At 38.9% G+C, this 19,228-nt stretch overlaps 1 protein-coding gene across 1 annotated transcript in view; it reads right to left on the reverse strand.

The window, feature by feature from the left end:
* SLC9A4 (solute carrier family 9 member A4) overlaps positions 1 to 18,315 on the reverse strand; it is a 31,766-nt gene extending 13,451 nt beyond the window's left edge. The window contains exons 1-8 of the mRNA XM_086880390.1: positions 18,069 to 18,315; positions 17,409 to 17,949; positions 14,808 to 15,271; positions 9,284 to 9,543; positions 5,957 to 6,174; positions 3,770 to 3,972; positions 2,552 to 2,638; positions 1,256 to 1,326 (exon numbers count right to left, since the gene is read on the reverse strand). Of these exons, the coding sequence (XP_086736516.1) occupies positions 1,256 to 1,326; positions 2,552 to 2,638; positions 3,770 to 3,972; positions 5,957 to 6,174; positions 9,284 to 9,543; positions 14,808 to 15,271; positions 17,409 to 17,670 (1,565 nt within the window). The 5' untranslated portion in view covers positions 17,671 to 17,949; positions 18,069 to 18,315. The remainder of the gene's footprint in view (positions 1 to 1,255; positions 1,327 to 2,551; positions 2,639 to 3,769; positions 3,973 to 5,956; positions 6,175 to 9,283; positions 9,544 to 14,807; positions 15,272 to 17,408; positions 17,950 to 18,068) is intronic.
* Positions 18,316 to 19,228: the final 913 nt, after the last annotated feature.

The following is a 19,228-nucleotide window of genomic DNA, read 5'->3' on the forward strand; positions in this document are numbered from 1 at the left end:
GTCTGTGAACCAAAACACTGCATTTACGGCCCTTTTGGGCAAAATTCTCTTTTCAGAGCTATCAGGTAAGTGTGAGACAAAGGGATAGCATTTGATCACAGCTTTGTGTAAATGCAGCTATTTCAATGGATTTACTGCTCCAACAGAGCAGTAAATCCATGTTCAGTTTATTGACTGCACAGAAAGTGGTGTGGTCCCAGAAGATGGATGTCCTAAAGCTGTCTCTTTATTGTCAGAGCCAATAAGACATTTTAGTTTCTGGATGTTCCCTACTACATTGTATCATTATTCCCCATTGTGATAAGAATTGGATGCAAACTAGTCACCTTTTTCCCACTTTTAATTCCCGATTCCCATAGCGAGAAACCCAGTCATGGAAGGACTTGCCATAAGTCCCAGGAGACACCCTTGGCTGGATTATTGGAGTCCAGTACTGAAAGGCCAGACATGTTTCCAGCACAGAAGCCTGCACAGGCATAACTAGGGATAACTCTTAGCCCACGGCATCATAAGATGTTTGGGGGAAAGAAAAACTGGTCTTTTCCCTACTTCCCTTCACATGCTGTGATGGTGGCCAACATGTCCACAGGACTCCCTCAGGGAAAAGGTACAGGGAATAGCAGACCCATCTCTTCTGGGCAGAGCTTGGAAGAGCCAAAAAACTTCACAAAACCACCTCCTCCTGCTTACAGAAGAGGCAATGCAGGCCCTGCATTTCTGACTAAAGACTGGCTTGACAGTATCTGCTTATGCTACTGCCTATTTAAATTCAAACATTCCCTTCAGCATTCTTATTTTAGACATTACTGAATGCAAAAACCTGTGAGGACAGTTGACTAATTATTACAGATTCTCTACTACCAGCAAGGGATCCTATTTGCTGTGGAGGCTCACAGCAAAAGTCAGTGCAGCACTGACGTCATGTGTAGCTTATGTTCTGAATCCAGAGTTAAAGAAGCATTTCCCGGGATCTTCAATTTATACCAAGGGTATGCACAGGCTGATGTCCACAGTAAGAGTTCCCATGTTATGTTTTTCTTTCTGAAGGCTTATTTTCTGTTTGTGCAGATCCAATTTAGCAGGCAATGTATGAGCATCGCACTCTCAAGAGTCAATGGTTACTCAGGAGTTCAGCTTGTAAAAAGAGATACAGCACATGACCCCAGCAATTTTATTTCCTATTTTATTAACTTACTATATTTTACACAATGGATAGATTATTTTATTATATTAGACTGCAATAAGAGATACTTACTTATCTCTCAGCTGATAATGACTCCAATGTCCACATATGTCTTCAATACCAGCCTTCAAGTGATCCATCAACTATAGAAAAAAACATTTTAAGTGGTCATTATGCAAAAAGAATCTTATCACAAACATGCACTTACTAAATAGGATTTTGAGACTCATTTTTTTTTATTGGAGCATGTAAGTTTATTCTGTAAGCACTTACACGTCTCTAAAAATCAAGGCAAAGATGCCACTGTGGGAGCTTGGCTGCAGTGGCAGTATTTTGATGGAGGCAAAAAAATTGTCTGGTCCTTTTTGTCTACCAAATCCAAAATATAAATTCTTGGTTCTGTCAAGCAAGCTTCCCCTCTTCATGTGAGACCTTCCTGGGAGAGGCACAGGGCCACATATCAACACCTTCACCTTGGCTGGTAAGATCTCTGAGGTTTTGCAGAATGACATGAGAGTGGTCACTGCTAACTACTATTGCTTGCAGTCATTTTTTTGTGCATTTCTAGCATTATAGAGGCTAAAAAAGGCCAATTCTTTCAGACATATTGTCATAAGGGGTGATTTTAGATGCAAATTCTCTCCAAGGTTAAGTATAGAGGTTCAAATTAAGAATTAAATTCACTTTAAATTCAAAAGCAGTTGTGATGCTCTAATTTTGCTAATGTCTCTGCGTATGCTTCATTTCACAGAACAGTGTTGCTGTTAATTTCAAATCTATTCCTTATTGTGAAATTATAGAATTTGCATACCTTTACTAGAACATTGTTAAGTAAGACTGAGCAACTTTCTGTTATTTCATTTAATAGCAATTTGAGAACCGAAGTAAATATTTGAGAGGAGAAAAGATCATTACTCAGAAAAACTTGGAACTAAGTTTGTAGTCCAATGGTCCAACTCAGTTCAATAAATCAGGATTAAAGAGTTTTAAGGTTTCAGCATGTCTAGAACCATTCAAAAAATGGCAACAAAGGTATCTGGCTAATCCAGCTGAGAAGGATGGTGAATGCATTTTGTAAAAATTTCATTTCTGTTTCTGTCTTCCCATGGTCACAGTACCAATAAATAATGGGCATACTACACCGTGACACTTGTGGAATGATAACATAATATGATAATAAACATGAATATAAATGAGATGCAATATTTTAGAAAATTATGCTTAGGGTTACCTCCATATATTCTTAAAAGCACTGAGTGTCCTAATCCACTGAATGCCAGGTTTGCAAGTGCCTCCCTCTTTCCAGCTCTTTTAGAATACCTGATCTTATCTTTTTTTGGGATTCCAGTTACCGATATAAAAACTTACTCGCACGTGAATTTCTTCATTGATAGATTCCTTTTTGTTCGTCTTTTTAACATCCAGATATTTGACCAATGGTCCAATTGTGATTCCCTGCATTTGGAATAATGAGTTGAATTGTTAATTATCTTTTAGGCAAAAGTAGAAATAAAGAAAAATAACAGGGATCATTTTAATCAGTTAGGAAAGCTGTGTCTTAGTACAGAAATTAACCATTACGTATATTGAGAGCTACAGAAGAGAATTAAAAATCAAAAACTTTTTTAAAGAGGGTTTTTTTAAGTGAGATTCTATTTATTGGCATATTCTAATTATATGAAGCAACTGACTCATTGGCAATCATCTTCAAAAGAGGACTCATTTGAAAGAAAATATCTTTTCATGGTCTTCAAATCTTGAGATCATTTATTTCAACATTTTCAGACTTAAACATTCCAGGGGGTTTTCACTTAGAAAGAGTTTTCAAGATTTCCCATTTTTTTACAGCACTGCTACAGAAAACCATTTTAAAAGGGGGAAAATAAACAATTTTTTTTTTCTGAAATGTTCTGGTGGAACCAAAGGGCCTTACTTATCACAAGTGCATAATGCCCCATTGGCACCCAAGAGGATCTGAGACCTTGGTATTGGAAAATACAAAATATGGGCTGCAATTTCTCTACAAGTTTCAGTTCTTCCAGGTACAGCAGTAAGCCAGGTGAAATAACCCAAATATCTAAAGTAGACACATGTACTTACAAATGTGACTTATTCACTTTTTTTTTTTTAATATTCTTTTACAAAGGACTTCAAAATATTTGTATTTAGTCTCCAAGACAGACAAGGATAAAAGTATAAAATTAAAAATCTGTCACAGAACAGACATACTGTTTTCTGGTCATTTTGAGATACATCACTAATAAAGAATGAATCAGTGCTGAAATATAAAGTCAAAATACTTAAATTGGAAGCACCGGGAAATGCATGTGGAATGAACATAAGCAATTTTGGACAGCAAGTGCCCTCTCCCCTGAATATTTTAGAAGATATATGTTTTCAATACAAAATTTTTGTATAACCTAAAAGCCCTAAAAATGCCAATTACACAGTGCAGTGCTAAAATCTGGCCCTGAAGTGCAATAACATGTCCTAGCCTAAGAGTGAATTAAATGCAATTTTCACTATGAAGCTTTCATACAAAAGGGTTCTATTACGTGAAAGTTATCCATTAAGAAATACACGTACTTGGATGAAGACAGTGAAATATATAACCACAAGAGTCGCAGTGATGAATAGATTTTTTCTGGGGAAAAGATTCACTGGAAGCAAGAATGCAAGAGAAAAGCTGCTGGCACCTCGGAGGCCACTGTAAGAAATAATGAGCTGGTCTTTGAAGGTGAAAGGATATGTTCGGAACTTGTTACTGATGTAGAAGAGAGCAAATACACCTAGGAAGGGAAAAAAAAAATCACAGCTATTATTAATCAAGGAGAAAAAGAAAATATTAAATATTAAAAGCAAAACAATGTCTTGGGGAACTGTTGACAGCCCATGTTTTTTGTCAATTTTGGTTTCTTGTAGCTTCTCTTTGACCAGTTGCTAAACTTGGCTTGTCTGAAATATCTCCTATAAAATACTGTGGTTCCTAACAGTTTCAGGATTTAAATTCATTAGCCCAGTTTAGAAGGGAGATTAGGTGAAAATATTTACTTCCTACATTTACACTGCATACTTTTCTCCAAAGTGTTCTGGAGAAAAGAAAAACAACTGGATGATAGCTTTCCCTGTGTTCTTTGCAATGTTCCCTGCTTTCTGCACAATATCTGCCTAAAGTGTTTGAACAATCCTTTACCAACAAGGCCTGTGGACAGGTTCACTGAAAGACAAAGAGTAATAGCACTTTAATTTTTAATCCTTGGGCTTATTGTGTCTCTGTTCTTTATTTCTCAAATTTCATTTTACTTTTAATAAAAATTAAAATTAATAAGACAATCTGTGGCTGTGTAAGGCCTGTAACTTGTCTTTATAGTGTACTTTCAGCAATTTGTTCGATTCCCTCAATCTTCTTCATCTTCCATAAGAAATACATATCCTCCGTTTTATGTGGAAACTTAAATTACTGGCATGAAAGTGGACAAATGCTGATAATTACTGTGTTATTTTACACAGCTGTCACTGATGCACTCAGATTATTAGAGGCAAAGCCAGTAGCAGTATCCTTTTATCTAGGTTGTCAGATACCACTTTAGGCAAGAGCTTTTTTGGCTACTTATAACTATGCTAGACATCAGGTACTCAGACTGAAACAGCCTATGTGAGGTAACACCCTCAGGCCACTTCCCTTGACTTTATTCAAGCTTCAGGGAAAATTATGGAATCATTTTAACACACAAATTTAGCAGAAAATATTTTGGCTTTCCTCTGGAAAGCTCTAGCACTCCCCTTGGTGTCTGAGAGAAGAATGGACATGTGGCTGGAAAACAGCTTTTATATCAGAAGAGCACTCCTGTTTTCTGTCTTAATTGGAAGGTTATTTCAAAATGGATAGCAAACATTTAAAAATTTAGATGTCATGCTTGGTCCAGATATAACAAGAAAATATGTAATTACTTTATTTTTGCCACCACCTCCAGAACACCAACCACCTGCCTTCTTAATCCTTCTCTCTTTTCAGCATTATTTTCACCCCATCCTGGAGATTAGGAGAGGATGAGGAACTGTGTCCCACAACTCGTCTGACATTGTCTACAAAGTGCCCTGCCCATGCTAGAGGAATCCCAGTCTCACTAGTCAGGCAGTAGGAGAGCTTTGCAGGAATGGGACATACCATGTGCAAAAGTGGAGTAATTTCATGTGGTCACTACTTTTTAGCTGTTTAAAACTTTAGACTTGTGAGGAGTAGTAGCATAGTGCTGCCAGCCCACATGTGGTGTAAGTCCCTGTTAAGTTATCTATCAGTGCTAATTTTCACCTTCCCTCTTTTCCTATGCCTCCAGCACTCCCTGCCCAGGACCAACACCTGTGGTGTTGTAGAACTGCAAGTGGGACAATATATATTATCTAATTTGTAAGTTAGTGACAGTGTGTGGTGAAATCATTATGAGGTCCACTTACCCAAAAGGCATATAGCAAAATAAGATATAAACATCTCTATAACTGTAATCATGATAATATTTTAATTTTGCTTTAAAAAATTCCATTTGCACCTAAACATAAGGTCTGTGCTTGGAGACTGGCATTCAGATTTGTAAGGGCTTGCTTCTCCTTTTTCTCTGCGTGTAGATTTCTGAAGTTTGCTTGTCACTAATATAAGCCTAGTAAATTTGTTGTTAAACCAGTTGTGCCAGTCCCCACAGACTTTTCTAACACAACTTTGTACCAAAGAGTTTTTCTCAGAGGCACAGAGAAGGTTTTCTGCAAAAGCTGACTTACTCAGTGTTCGCCAAATGAGGCAGAAGAGCAGAGTGAAGCAAATGAAGGCCCAGTTCCATTCATGGTTTTTCCCCACTGTAGACACTCCCATGAACACAAAAATCAGGGTCTCACTGATGCTGCTTAACATCTTCATGAAATATTTTATTGTGGTATAAGAATTCTGGGAAACATTCTCCTCCACGTATTTTTTCATTGTCACTGCACAAGCTGTCATCCTGTATCAAGCAAAACATCAGAGATCAGCCACAACCTGTTCTTCTTTTCAGTTAAGTACAACATCAGCTATTATTACCTCTGCTCTCCATCACCAGATTCCAACCTTCATCATAACAAGAAGCATTTTATTTCTGCAGTAATGTCAGCTATTTCATTAGATAAAAAAAGAAGCATCTTCATTCAGGTTTACAATTCTGTTTTACATACAGGATAAAGGAAGCAAACTAGTCAGCTTTTCTTACAAGGAAGTGAGGGTATCACATTCCAGTTCAAAGTCCATTTTATCCTGAATGCCTAACATGAAGCCACCAACCACCAAATATTTGTCCCAAACAGCAGGCAGGTTGGTTTTGTACCAGCCTACAGGTGGATCAGGTAAAGAGACATAACCTGCCTCTCAGTGGTATTGTCCCTTGAGGTGACAATGGCAGGTCACGGTTGTCCCATGGCCATAGCTCCCATGGCTCCATGGCTGGCTGGCAGATCAGCAGTGCCAGGGCAAGCTTCAGGACTCTCCCACCACAGCAGCCCACTCTGGCACACCAGGAGAAAATGCAATTACAGAGGTGTCCTTCTCCCTTTAGTTACCTAGCATGTAGGAATATGCCTGATGAAAAAAAGAGATGTTTTCCACTTCTTCACGGTTAGTGAAGACTAGAGTCAGTGTCAGAGGCATCAGCAGCCACCCAGCACAGATGCTGGTGACAATCACATGGAGCAGCAGTCTTTCATCAGCCCTACTGAAAGGGATTCCCTTTTCCCCTCAGCGTTTTCCATAGGTAATACACAGATTGAATGCTATGCTAGCAACATATCCCAGCACCTATCTAGCTTCTACTGATGTGATTTTAGTCTCTGGGGGCTTCTTGTAATGATATTTTCCCAAACTTGTGAATTCGGAGAATGATGACTGTTCATTAAATAACCTTCCTCTAGTTTCAGTTCATTTAATTTCCACTGAAGAAATCTCAAGGGTATCCTGGTAGAGCTGAGTCATTTAGCATGTCCAAGGACACTCCAAGACAAGGCCATTAGGCATTAATGATTAATACTGTTGACTTTCAGATACACATACATAATAGACTTTCATGAGCCAAGTGAAAAATGAATGAATCCTCAATAATTCAGAAAGGTGACAATAAGTTCCCATCTCTAAAACAAGCAATAATTTTCTTAATGAAGCAGTAAGAATAATAAATCCAAATTATATTAACATTCTTTTATCACTAATAATTTCAGAACTCTAATGAAAATAAGAAATGAAAGAGATAAAGAGCAATGTAGTCTAGCGCAAGGAATAGGTGAGGAAGCAGTATTTTGGGCAGTGCAGGTAGGCAAGGGTCCACATGGTATTACTGTTCACTGCACAGCAGATCTAATCCTGCTCAGTGAAAGTTGCCAGTTACCTCGATCTGAGCATATGTGTCAGGTATACAAAACATAGTACAAGACTCATCTGCTTTGTCTAATTGCTCAAAATAATCTATATCCTGTCTAACTACTTGTTCAATATGTTTAAATATTCAAATACTGCTTCCCAGGGCCATCCTACATAGGTTGTTTTTACAAAGGTAATTCTGCTCTGAAGCTGAACAACACAGGAATCTTCGGCCTGGAGAAGAGTAGGTTTCAGGAAAACCTTATTTCAATCTTTTGATTGTGTTTGAGTGTGTCACACATTTTAAAGAAGCCTATTAGAAAGATAAGAACAAACCTTTTAGTAGCACCTATTGCAATACAACAGGGGATAATAGTTTGAACTGAAATATTTAGGTAGATTTAGACTAGATTTAAAGAAAAGCTTTTTTTTACAACAGTGCAGCACTGGAACAGGTTGCCCAGGATGGTGACAGATGTCCACCCTGTGAAAACTTTAAAGGCCAGTTTGGATGGGGCTCTGAGCAACATGATCTAGCTGAAGATCTCCCTTCTCATTACCAGGGAATTGGACTAGATGCTCTTTAAATGTCCTTTCCAACACAAACCATTCTGTGATTCTATGAACTCAGAGCTTTACAAGCTGAGGTGTGTAAATGCACCTGTCTGGACATCAGCAGCCATATGCTTGTATTTGCTAAGTTTACACTGGTTTGTCCCCTATAGAGGGAAGCATTTTCTGGAACACAAGGACATCCAAGACCCACCATGAAAGCTCAGAGCCAGTAGGGGCTGTGCAAAACTGCTGCTATCCACCAGCTGTGCACTGAGCCTACAGCAGCCAGCAGCACCAGCTGGAGCGTTTAGAAACATGAGGTTTCCATCTCTTTATGCTTTACCCCTCAGATGGGTTGTTTGGTGTGGTATTCTTGAAAGTAATTTGCCAGCAACTTTCTCCTTAAGTCTCTCATCCCTATTCCTTCCTTTCTCTTCCAGCTCCTTTCCTGCTGCCATTCTCCTTCCTTCCCACAATCCTCATCCTTTCTGCATTTACTCCAGTCAAAAACCTATCAGCTAGGTTTTCTCCACAGCAGTCACCCATGCCATCATACTTTGAGGAAGATGTCCCCAGCACTACAGCTGTATCAAGCTATCCTTACTACAAAAAAATATAACTGACAGTATTCACATACATGAACATAAGTATGCATGAGTAGGTGATGTCCTCTTCTGCCTGTTTTTTCCCAGTTTCAATCCCAGTGATGCTGTTCAAATGTAATATAATTCCAGTAAATTGTGTTAGGGCTGATGTTCACAAAGAACTCAGATGTGCATTCTCATGTTTTCCATTCCCATTGCTTTATATCTCTCTTACAATCTGATAGTGAAGCTGCTTAGAAATAAATGCAGATAAACTGGTGCATTTTCAAATCATTCTCTCCTGTTGCTGATCTTATCAGAGACAGCAGACAGATGGTGTCAGCACTGGCCACTTCACCAGTACTAGCAGTACTTTTGACAAGACTCCTCAGTAGCATACCTGTGTCTACACTGACTGTGGGTTGGCTTTTCCTAGTTACCACTGCATTTTACACATCTCTGAGAAGCTGTGCACAGCCTCTCTAAGCCAGAGAATGAATGCTGGTGTTGTACCAATCTTGAGCAAACCACCAAAAAAAACCTCCCCAGTTCCTCACAGTGGCCATCCAAAAAGCAGTAAGTAATACTCACGCCAAAATGCCAGAGATGTAAAGGGTTTCAGCAGACAAGTATGAGAGGTAGCTGAACATGAAGACCAGCAGGGGTTCGATTGAAGAGACGTTGTGGGTGAAACGAGTCATGAACGCTGAGACAAATCCAAATACAACGCCAAACAAGACTCCTCCCAGCCCCACCACGAAGAAGCGAGCAAAGCCAGCAAAGATATCGATGGATTCAATTTCTTCATACCTGTGCATCTGGGTGAAGGCGATGAAGATGTTATATAAAACCTGCATGTGGAAATAAGAAGACAGCAGTTAGGCATCTTTCTGAACCTGGCAGGTTTACTCATTTCATAGGTGAAACAATGTGTGTGTGTTATGCCAGATATTACTTGAGAGAAACCAGAAAAGTAACAATTGAAATCTCAACTAGTTCTTAACAAGTCACAGAAATAAGAGTCTGTTAAGTGTCCTGAAAAAGAGGAAAAAAAAAAAAAAAAGAAAAAGGGTAAATAGCTGTGAAATAGAAGTAAATTACTGGGGGACCACATGCCATTGAATAATAAACAAAAATACTCTTATTTTTGTTTGTTTGACAGGTAATTTAATTTTTTGGTCTTTGTAGCAGAGGTTAAAAGCCCAGCCGAATACCTTTAAAACCCCAGGCTCTACCCTCCATGTTCTTCTGACTCAGGCTGGGGCAGGGCAGGGACTGAGAATCACATATTTGATTCAAATCCCATTTAGTTTGTCTATAGGGTCAGTCAGTAGACTCGACAAACTTCATTAGATGGACATGGGACATGTGTTTTCAATAGTACCTGACATGTAAAAATCAGGGGGAAGGGAAGGGGGAAGGGAAGGGGAATAAGTAGCCTCACTTTCATATTGTCTCTAGCTAGACAATGGAGTTTGATGCCATTTAACCACCTTCCCAGACAACAATCTCAAAGTATGCACCAAATATTGTGAGACTGTAAATGTTCTGAAGACCCTGCACACATATATGTTTTGACTAGAAACTCAAAATTAAAAAAATTAAAAGAAAATATATTAGAAGGATTCAATTTAGTGAAAATTATAATTTTATATGATGTATTATATAAATTGGTCTGTAAAGACAGTATCTTAGAGCAGAAAACTTTACCAAACTTCTATAATCAATAATATCTATTCTGCAGAAACTGTTAATGAAAAATTTTCAGAATATTCCACTTTCAGTCATCTTTTAGAAACAAGCAGAAAATTTCCAGTGTTGCAGTAATAAAAAGGCCTTAGAGTTTGCTGACAATCAGTTATATTAAGTCCTGTCAGATCTGTTTAGTGAGTGTGTAACACATGAAAGTCACCTTTCAGTTTTGAAGAGAATTTGGGAAACAACTAAAGACACAAGCTCTCCAAAGCTGTTGCACTAAAACATTAGTTCAAAAACAATAAATAGACCAAAGTCATTTGCATTTTATGGTTTTCTTTGGTTTTTCTTCTTCATCTAGCTAATTCCAGAATGTTATTAAGAAGACTAAAGCAGGTATTTGCAGGTAGAAGAGTCAAGCTCATTAGGGTAATTATCTAATCTTAAATTGCTGCTGGGGACATATAACCTTGAGTTGTCACACAGTCTGTTCTCCAGAAGGCTCACTGCTAACGATTCTGGGAGACAGACAAAGCCAAACAAAATATTTAATCTAAGAAAATACCCAGAACTTCTTTTTCCTAATGCTAGTGTATGAAATTCATCTCTTCAGTGGCAGATGAGGAAAAGAGGGTTCATGTCTTCACAGTAAGCAAATCTCACCCTACCTACCTTAGAGCTTTTAATTTCAGAGCCTATTTTTTCTCTTTCCCTTTCTTGTAGGCTTTGACCTCTTCCTAAGACTTGTGATTCTTTATAAATGATACCACAGCATGATTCTGTGCTGACTTATGAAGAAAGATTCTCAGCAAATGACTTAAGAACTTTTTTTTCACTTTTCTAGTTCCTAAAGTACCTGTATGATTTAACTGATTTGGCATAAAAATAAAAGTTATGGAACTATGACATAATTTCTAATTTTTTTTTGTAACATGCTTTTGTGGGAGTAAACTGTTCTGTAGCAGAACCTGCACTGTGTTGTGTAAGTAAGGCTCAGCTAAGTTACATTGCAGTGTTTATCCCAGTAAATGGATAACTGGAATTCTTTATCGATTAGGAAAGCTGAATCAGATTAGGAGGTTTTTGTTCACACAAAAAGAGGGATGGATTGATAGTGGTCTCATGTAGCAGCTCTGAGGATGTCATGCTTTGGGTTGTTTAGAGAGGATTTTGTACCACTGGGCAGCTTTTAGAACCAGGGAGAGGAAGAGAGAGCATGATGCTGTTGCCACAGAGAACTCCCCAGGGGCTGCTCCATGCTCCAGGTGTCTATGTACAATTACTGCACGTACAATCCACATCAGAAGCATTGGAAGAAGAGATTTTCAAGTGACTGCTTTAACCACCAACACAGACTGTCTTGATAATTCTTTCTTACCACTCTGGTAATTCTTTTTGACCACTGTAGCTGGTTTTACTCTAAGCACAGTGGAACCACATTTACAGCAGGAGCAGAGAATATCTCTATCCTCCTTTCTAGCATCCAAACCAGTGGTCAAAGTCTTTCTCAGTGACACCAAAGAGACAATTTCAAATATCAAAAAAAAAAAAAAATTTTACTTGGGCCTTCAATACATATTAGATTTAACTGTTCTGCCATGTACAAAGAAGAGAGTTCCATTAGAGAATACAGCCAGTATTCTGTGCCACTAATTTTGAGTACAGCATGATATATAGGTGTTCTCAGTATTTCTAAAATCAAGCCTCAGAGATGAAGCAGTTAAGAAATATTCCATTTCCTGATGCATGAAATGAGCTCCTGTTTAGAAACAGAATTACCTGCGTACCTGGGAACAGAACATCAGATGCCTAAAACACTTCACAGCAGCATCAGGGTATTCCACCTGAATTCAGGCTTGAATAAGACCTGCACTAGTTTTATAACACTTTTTTCAAACAGAGCTTTGAAATTTCACTAATGCATGATGTATCCTAGGTCCAGCCCTGTTGCTGACTGAACTATTCTGATGCTAACAGCCTGCTCAGAAATAACTGGGGAAAGAAGCAATTAACAGGATTTGGAGCCTTCTTTTTCCACCCACAGACATGGCCCTACTCAGGAAAATATGAAAAAGTACCAATGGGTAAAAGGAAGAAATAATCCATTTTTCTCCCACCCCCTTATGGCAAAGTCATAATTCTATTATATTTGTATTTAGAATTATATATATATATATATATATATATATATAAAATATGTGTATATATATACATATATATATTTGTATAGAATTAAAACTATAATTGTAATTCTACAGTCTGACATTTTCTAATTTTTTATATATCAAGATATTGAATTAAATATAGGAGACAGAGCTAGAGCTATTGTTGCACCAAATGTAATACATAAGTTCAACAAAACTCATACCAGTTTTTCCTGCTGAGGAAAAAAATGTCCAAGCTGATAAGCAGGCTGGAGAGAACCAGGGGATATTTGTATTTAAACAATAAAAAAAAAATATGTATGCTTAATATTACTTGGTGATATTATCTTTTTTAAACACTTAGAGTTAACTCAAATGAAACTGCTAAGAAAGAAAGAGAAGGAAGTGGTAAGAGAATATACCTGTGATAAAAAGCTGTAAAGTCTTGGAAAAAAGTAAATGGGATATCAGAGAGGAGAAAGTCACCTACTGGTCTCCATTCAGGTGACAAATACCTCAGTCTTCTTAAGCATGAAGTCAGGTAGAGATTTTGAAAGCTCTAATGCCCAGAAAGATGGCATTCTAACCCCAGAAAGATGGAAACGATGGTTGATGCAGAGATGCAATAGCAGGAGCTGACAAACTGATGGCAACACCACTGCTCTGAGATGAGCCCCAGAGATGAGAGTGTGTGGGGCAGTGGGACCTCTCAGTGGTGCACCCAACATACCCCACAAACAGCTCTTACATCTCATTTACAAACACACACTGTGCTGCTGAGGAGTGCCTAAGTCCACTGTCTTAGAAGGCTTTCTGTCCCTCCACATTTATACTGTAACATGTTTACCTGACTGAAAGCCCAGGTTAAAAAGGCCATCAGGGCTTGGATCCACATGATAAATAGCTCAAATCAAAAAAAAAGCATGAAACAAGCTCTTCCAGTGTGAAAAAGAGGTATTGCATTTTTGAGGTCAGTGTTTGAAGGAACCAAAAGGACAAATGTAAGAGCTAGACACATGGAGGGTTTTTCTGTTACAACTGCAGCACCCAAGTAATTTGAATGTAAATTAAATAACACTTGTGCCTTAGTTCTAAATCAGCCCTTTATCTCTGATCACCAAGTGGAAGGATTTATGACCCAGAGGCTGTAAGAAGTCACTTTGTTCCTGTTTCTTTTCTCGGTGTTCATAAACTGCACTTCTCCCATGAAGCCTTTCCGCAGTGAACTCTGTACAGATTTTAAAAGTCTGACTTGGGCTGTACCTTATGTATAGCAGTATCTGAATAGTTGTTATGTGGCTTAGATTCCTGTGATTTAAATTCTGTAAAGATCTTATCTAGTGAAACTCCTTAACCTGCCCTTAATTTGCACCACATGAGCAGTCCTGTTGGTTTCTGAGCAATAAACTTCCTGCTTGAAATTTCTTCCTTGAAAAAACATGTGTTTTAAATGTTCTTGTCACTTATGCTTACAGCTAGAATTTTAGGTTGCTCCAATTTTAGCAGAACTAATGAGATAAGGGGAAAAATATTAGCGAAAGGAGCTTTGTAAAAAAACTCTTCTATAAAAAACCAATAACAAACAACAGCAACCACAAAAACACAACCAACCAACCAAATCTCTCTTATTCAGGAAACATTGTTTCTGGATATTTATGATAGGGCAGCCAAAAAGGGAAAATGTTTGTCAGATGTCGATACTTTTACTGGTGGAAACTGAGTTATGCAAAGTTCTTAGTGGCATTTGGAATTTCTGTCTAAGACCTCTGAAGAAATTTCTGGAAGGGGCTGGAGGACAGAGCGTGGCCTCCAGAGGTTATCCACATCTGGTTTGCCTATTTTTTTTTTCTCCAGAGTACCCCCTCAGGTATATGACAAAGCAGTGTCTCCTGTATTCCTACCCTTGCTTGCCTTCAGTCTTTAAGCAGTACAATTTTCTGCTTGCACAATGTCAAGAACATTCCAAGGTCCTGCACTGATCTGACCAGGAAAATCAGATGTAGCTTATCTGCTCACTTCAGTCAATGCAAGAAGACATCTCACATATATGTGTATGTTCTCCTCTCCCAGCAGCTCTAAAATACATGCTTTGGAAAGAGGGAATACAGGATGTAATTTTTGCATACACTAAAATCCCTTGAATGTAATTGAGTGGAGTATTCATAAAATAAATAATGTATTAGGATCTCCTTTGAGCTGTTCTTGTCCTGTGCCCAGTAACCCAATGACCCACAAGAGTCCAAAGAGGGGAAGATGAGGAGCAGAAAGAAACTCACCACAGTTATGCCATCGTTCAGCAATGACTCTCCAAAGATCATCATGTAAAGCTGCTCATTAACAGAGGCTTCTTCAAAAACTACCAGAGCTGCCACAGGGTCCACTGCTGAAATCATGCTGCCAAAGAGCAAGTTCTGCAGCAGGTTCAGGTCAGTCAGGCCGAAGGCTTCGATCTGGCAGACTCCATAGAGGGAGAGGCCAATCCCAAATGAGTTTAGCAGAGCTCCCAGAACAGACCACCACAGAATGGATCCAAAGTTTTCAAAAAATGGTCGAGTTGGCATGAAATAACCCTCCTCCAGAATAATGGGTGGAAGGAGATACAAGAAGTAAATACTACTGTTCATCACTGGTGGAGATTTGTGATGGGAAGCAAAGATGATTGCTCCTACTAGTGCTCCAATGGCAATCAGGATGCAGCTTTCTGGCATAAGTCTTGGTAATCGGTGAAAGATATGGAAACCTTGAATAAAACATTAGGGAATTATTTAAGTTTAAATTAACCTGATGTCAGACAATTGTCTTGTCTGTGTTTGTACACTTTGTCTTCAGACAGCCAGCTTCTGCTCCAAGGATTATGAAAGTAAAAGCAGGCAATACTGTTCCATTCAAAACTAAATATTCCCACGCTTGTATCACAAAAGCAGGGAAAGAGTTTGGCCATCAATGTTTTCTGTTCCTGATGCCCAGCTCCTGATTTCTGAACAAGCATGTCTGAGTTTAAGCTGCACTTCTAGGAAGGCAGAAACCTCTTTGAAATGATCCTCCACAATTTGGAAAGAATATATTCTTCAAGAATCCTTACTGCCCACCTGCTACAGGCTCATCTAGTAGCAATGCAAGGAACTGTGTGATCACACTGTGAATGAGATGTGCTTGTACTAAAAATGTCAGGATTTTTTTTACATTTACAAGAATGAGAATGAGACAGACTAAGAAACCTTTAAATCAAGTGTCTGTTACTCCACGCTTGAAGCTAGGTCAGCCTTCATCTTTTGCAACTCTAGAAGGTTCTGCCATGACAGTATTCCTGTGACCCTTGAATTACCAGTCTTCAAAAGCAAAGGAACATAAAAATATTTTTATGAAAGTTTCAATAATTTTTTGGACACTATTTTATTTTTTTTACTAAGAGGTATGTTAATATCATAAATCTACTCATCTGCTTTTTAATTTAAAAAATAATTTTCAAGTCTTCTGTCAGTCTTACAGTTTCCCACTCTTAAATCTTGAAATCCAGAAAGAAGATAATACCTGAACAAAACACTAAAAACTTTAACATCTTGGAAATCTTCTTCCCTGTGTAACCAGATTATTCAGACTAACTCTTTCTTCCAAATATATTTAAAATTAACAGCTACACACTTTTTCATCAAAAATAATATTGTTTGAAAACTCCCAGTAAAAGTAACAAGCCCACCTGGGTGGCATCACACACTTCTTCTAAAGTATATATTTCATATTCAAAAAAAGAATATTGTGTAGATGTGCCATATGTCAAGTCCTGTGCTTTTATGGATGATAAAAAAAGAATCTGGTCAATGTATTTACTATTAACACACTCCACTGATGCCATAACAAATTTTATTAGTGAAAATTTTGATTATGTTACCAGTGAAGACATTTGTAGGAATCAGATTGAGGGCATCAGCCATAATGAAACTGGCATATTATGGATAGTGGTCATGATTTTTGTCAGCTGGGTAACTATGACAGGAAAAATGTTTATCTTCAGGCCACCTCCAGAAAAACATCAGTCTCACCTACCAGCTTGTTCTAAGGAAATGTTTGAAAATCCTACAGAAAGAAAAGGGAGATTTTGGGTGTGCAATTCTTCACATTATTACCATCTTCTTCATTTATTTGATATTGCTGCATTAATTCTAAATGGTCAAAATAATTTCAGCCCAGCCATAAAAATGTGCAAGGCATGATGAGCCTTTTCTGATATATTAATTACAGTTCCTACTGCAATTACTGTTCCCTGAGTTGCCTGTACGCTTTCAGATACCCACATGGAGCTCTAATAGAGGCTAGATGCATTGCTGTGTATTCAAAAGATACTTAGCCTGCATCTCTGATGATCCACACCCTCAGAGACTCTCATTCTTTCTTTCCTGGTATTACTTTTCACACCAGCTTTAAGGAGCAAATATGTAAAACAAGCACTCAGAGGGAAATGTTTCCTCTTATTCATACAAAGGAAGAAATCTTTACATTTTCTCCCTAAAATTCAATACTCTTGAAGTCTCAGTCTGGTGTAACTGATTTCTACAGCTGTGTCCGGTTGAAAATTCCAGTATCTTGTGATCTACAAAGACTAGAAAAATGAATGGACAGCACTGTGTCAGGGAGCTCTGTTGCTACTTGCTACACACAGCCCAAGAGACGTGAAGGTTAGAGGTCATATGTTAAGTAAGATGGAATCATCCTAAAGTGGAATATTGGCATTGCTGTGGTAATGAACACACCTGTTCTTTTGAGGACAGATGCTGTAAAATCAATGCCAGCTTCAAAATGAACGAAAGTTACTCGGTTACATTGTACTTTTTTACCTTCTTTCCAAGTTAGGGGGACCTGAGATCCCATTTTCTACTTACCTATTTTTGCAAAAGAAGCAAGGAGTATCCAAAGGGTAACTTCACAGGGAATTTGCACATAGTCATAGTCCAGTGTGAAAACATGTAGCCTCGTGTCTTGAGAAGAGTCTACAGCACCACTGGAATCGTGTTCATAGTGAGGCAAGGACCTCTTGCCCAGGCTGGGCTCATCCCCAGCAGCAGCAGCAGGGCAGGATACCACACTCAACAGCACCAGCAGCAGGTTGGAAAGCTTCTCATGTGCAAGCCTGGCAAAGCCCATGTCTGGGGCAGTGACGATTTTATTACAGATTTAGCATATAGTGGGTGCATGAAGGTGTGCACAGTCACTCCTGCTGATTCACGCTGCCCACAGCCACTTCTTCCTCAGGGCTCTTTCGTTTGCCTGTTAGAGGTCATTTTATAGTCCTTATGTGCCCGTCCTGTTCCTTGTGCTGCAGACAGACATGGAGCTTGTGTGAAGATACCGGTTGTGCAGGTTCCTCTGACCCAGAAAAACCTTGGCCACAGCATCACCCTATTGAGGAATAAAAAGAAAGACCTTTCCAACTACATTATTTATGCAGCCTCCCTGATCTTCACACTGTCAAAAAAAAAAAAAAATAATAAAGATAAATAAATAAAAAAGCCCAAACCAAACAAAAATCTTTCGGTGCTCACCATTCAGGCAGCAAGAGCAGCAGGAGGGAATATCATCAGCTGGGAGAGGTGGTGGCAGCCTGGGCAGGCAGGAGAGCCTGCTCCGTGCCTTCCTCTCTTGCCCTCGCTCCCCGGCTGCCTCCCCAGCGCAAGTGGCACCTCGGGCACCACACCTGGCACTCCCCACCGGTGCTGTCACACCTGCTAACAAACCCACTCGGTGTGCAAATAAAGGGATGGGGCAGGGCTCACTGCAGGGACATCTGGTGGGGGGCCGCGCAAATTACAGCCTCCTTTGGAAAGGGCCTCCCTCTCTTAAACACCTGTATGGAATTCAGCAGGTAATAGCAACATAAAGAGGAAGGTCTCAGCCACATCACCCGCCTGAGACTGGATCTTGAGTTGTCTTGTATTTGGCGTTTATTTTACTCACACCAGCAAGGCACTTTCTGGGCAAACACATGCTCCTCCTCCAACTGCTCTTATGGATAATTTTTTTTAAATGCTGGCCTATTTTCTACTTCACAAAAACTACCATGTTTAGTGTAAGGATAACAGGGTGTGCAACACAGCACTGTTGATTAGAAGCTTCTAAAACCTGTGTTACTTATCTTAGAACTAAGTGCATTTAATTTACTGACAAATTATTCAAATTCATCAGTGATTTGATTGTGTTAGAAGATAGTGCAGATGGCGAGAACAGATGTGATATCCCAAAACAACTAGTCCTGAGGACCCTGAAACCACACTGTGTGTGCTTGGGAGGGGATTCCTCCAAACCAACTGGCCTCACAGACTGAATGTCCCTTCATGGATGGAGAATATCTTCCACTTGACTTTCTGTGGAAGGGATCCAGTGTGTGCAAATACAATGGTATATAATGAAAAGCAAAAGGAAAAAAATGTTGACAGCTGGTAAATTTGCATCAAAATTATAATGATCTGAACCAAATCTCCAATACAGGTTCAACTGCAATGTCAAAATTTTCTGTGGTACAGCCAGTGATGCCCTTTGATGTTCTGCTTCTACTTGAAGCACTATCTTCTATCAGCCTCACTGTACCATCAGTCCTCCCACAAAAGCTTTGACCCCAATATAGTATTAGGTAAATAATACTGTATCTATGAGCTAGGCAGCTCAGCCTGCTTGCAAAAGAGTTCTTTTTTCCAGTATACTGATC

Source organism: Cyanistes caeruleus, chromosome 3 (assembly GCF_971803275.1).
Source record: "Cyanistes caeruleus chromosome 3, bCyaCae1.hap1.1, whole genome shotgun sequence".
Taxonomy (NCBI): Eukaryota; Metazoa; Chordata; class Aves; order Passeriformes; family Paridae; genus Cyanistes; species Cyanistes caeruleus.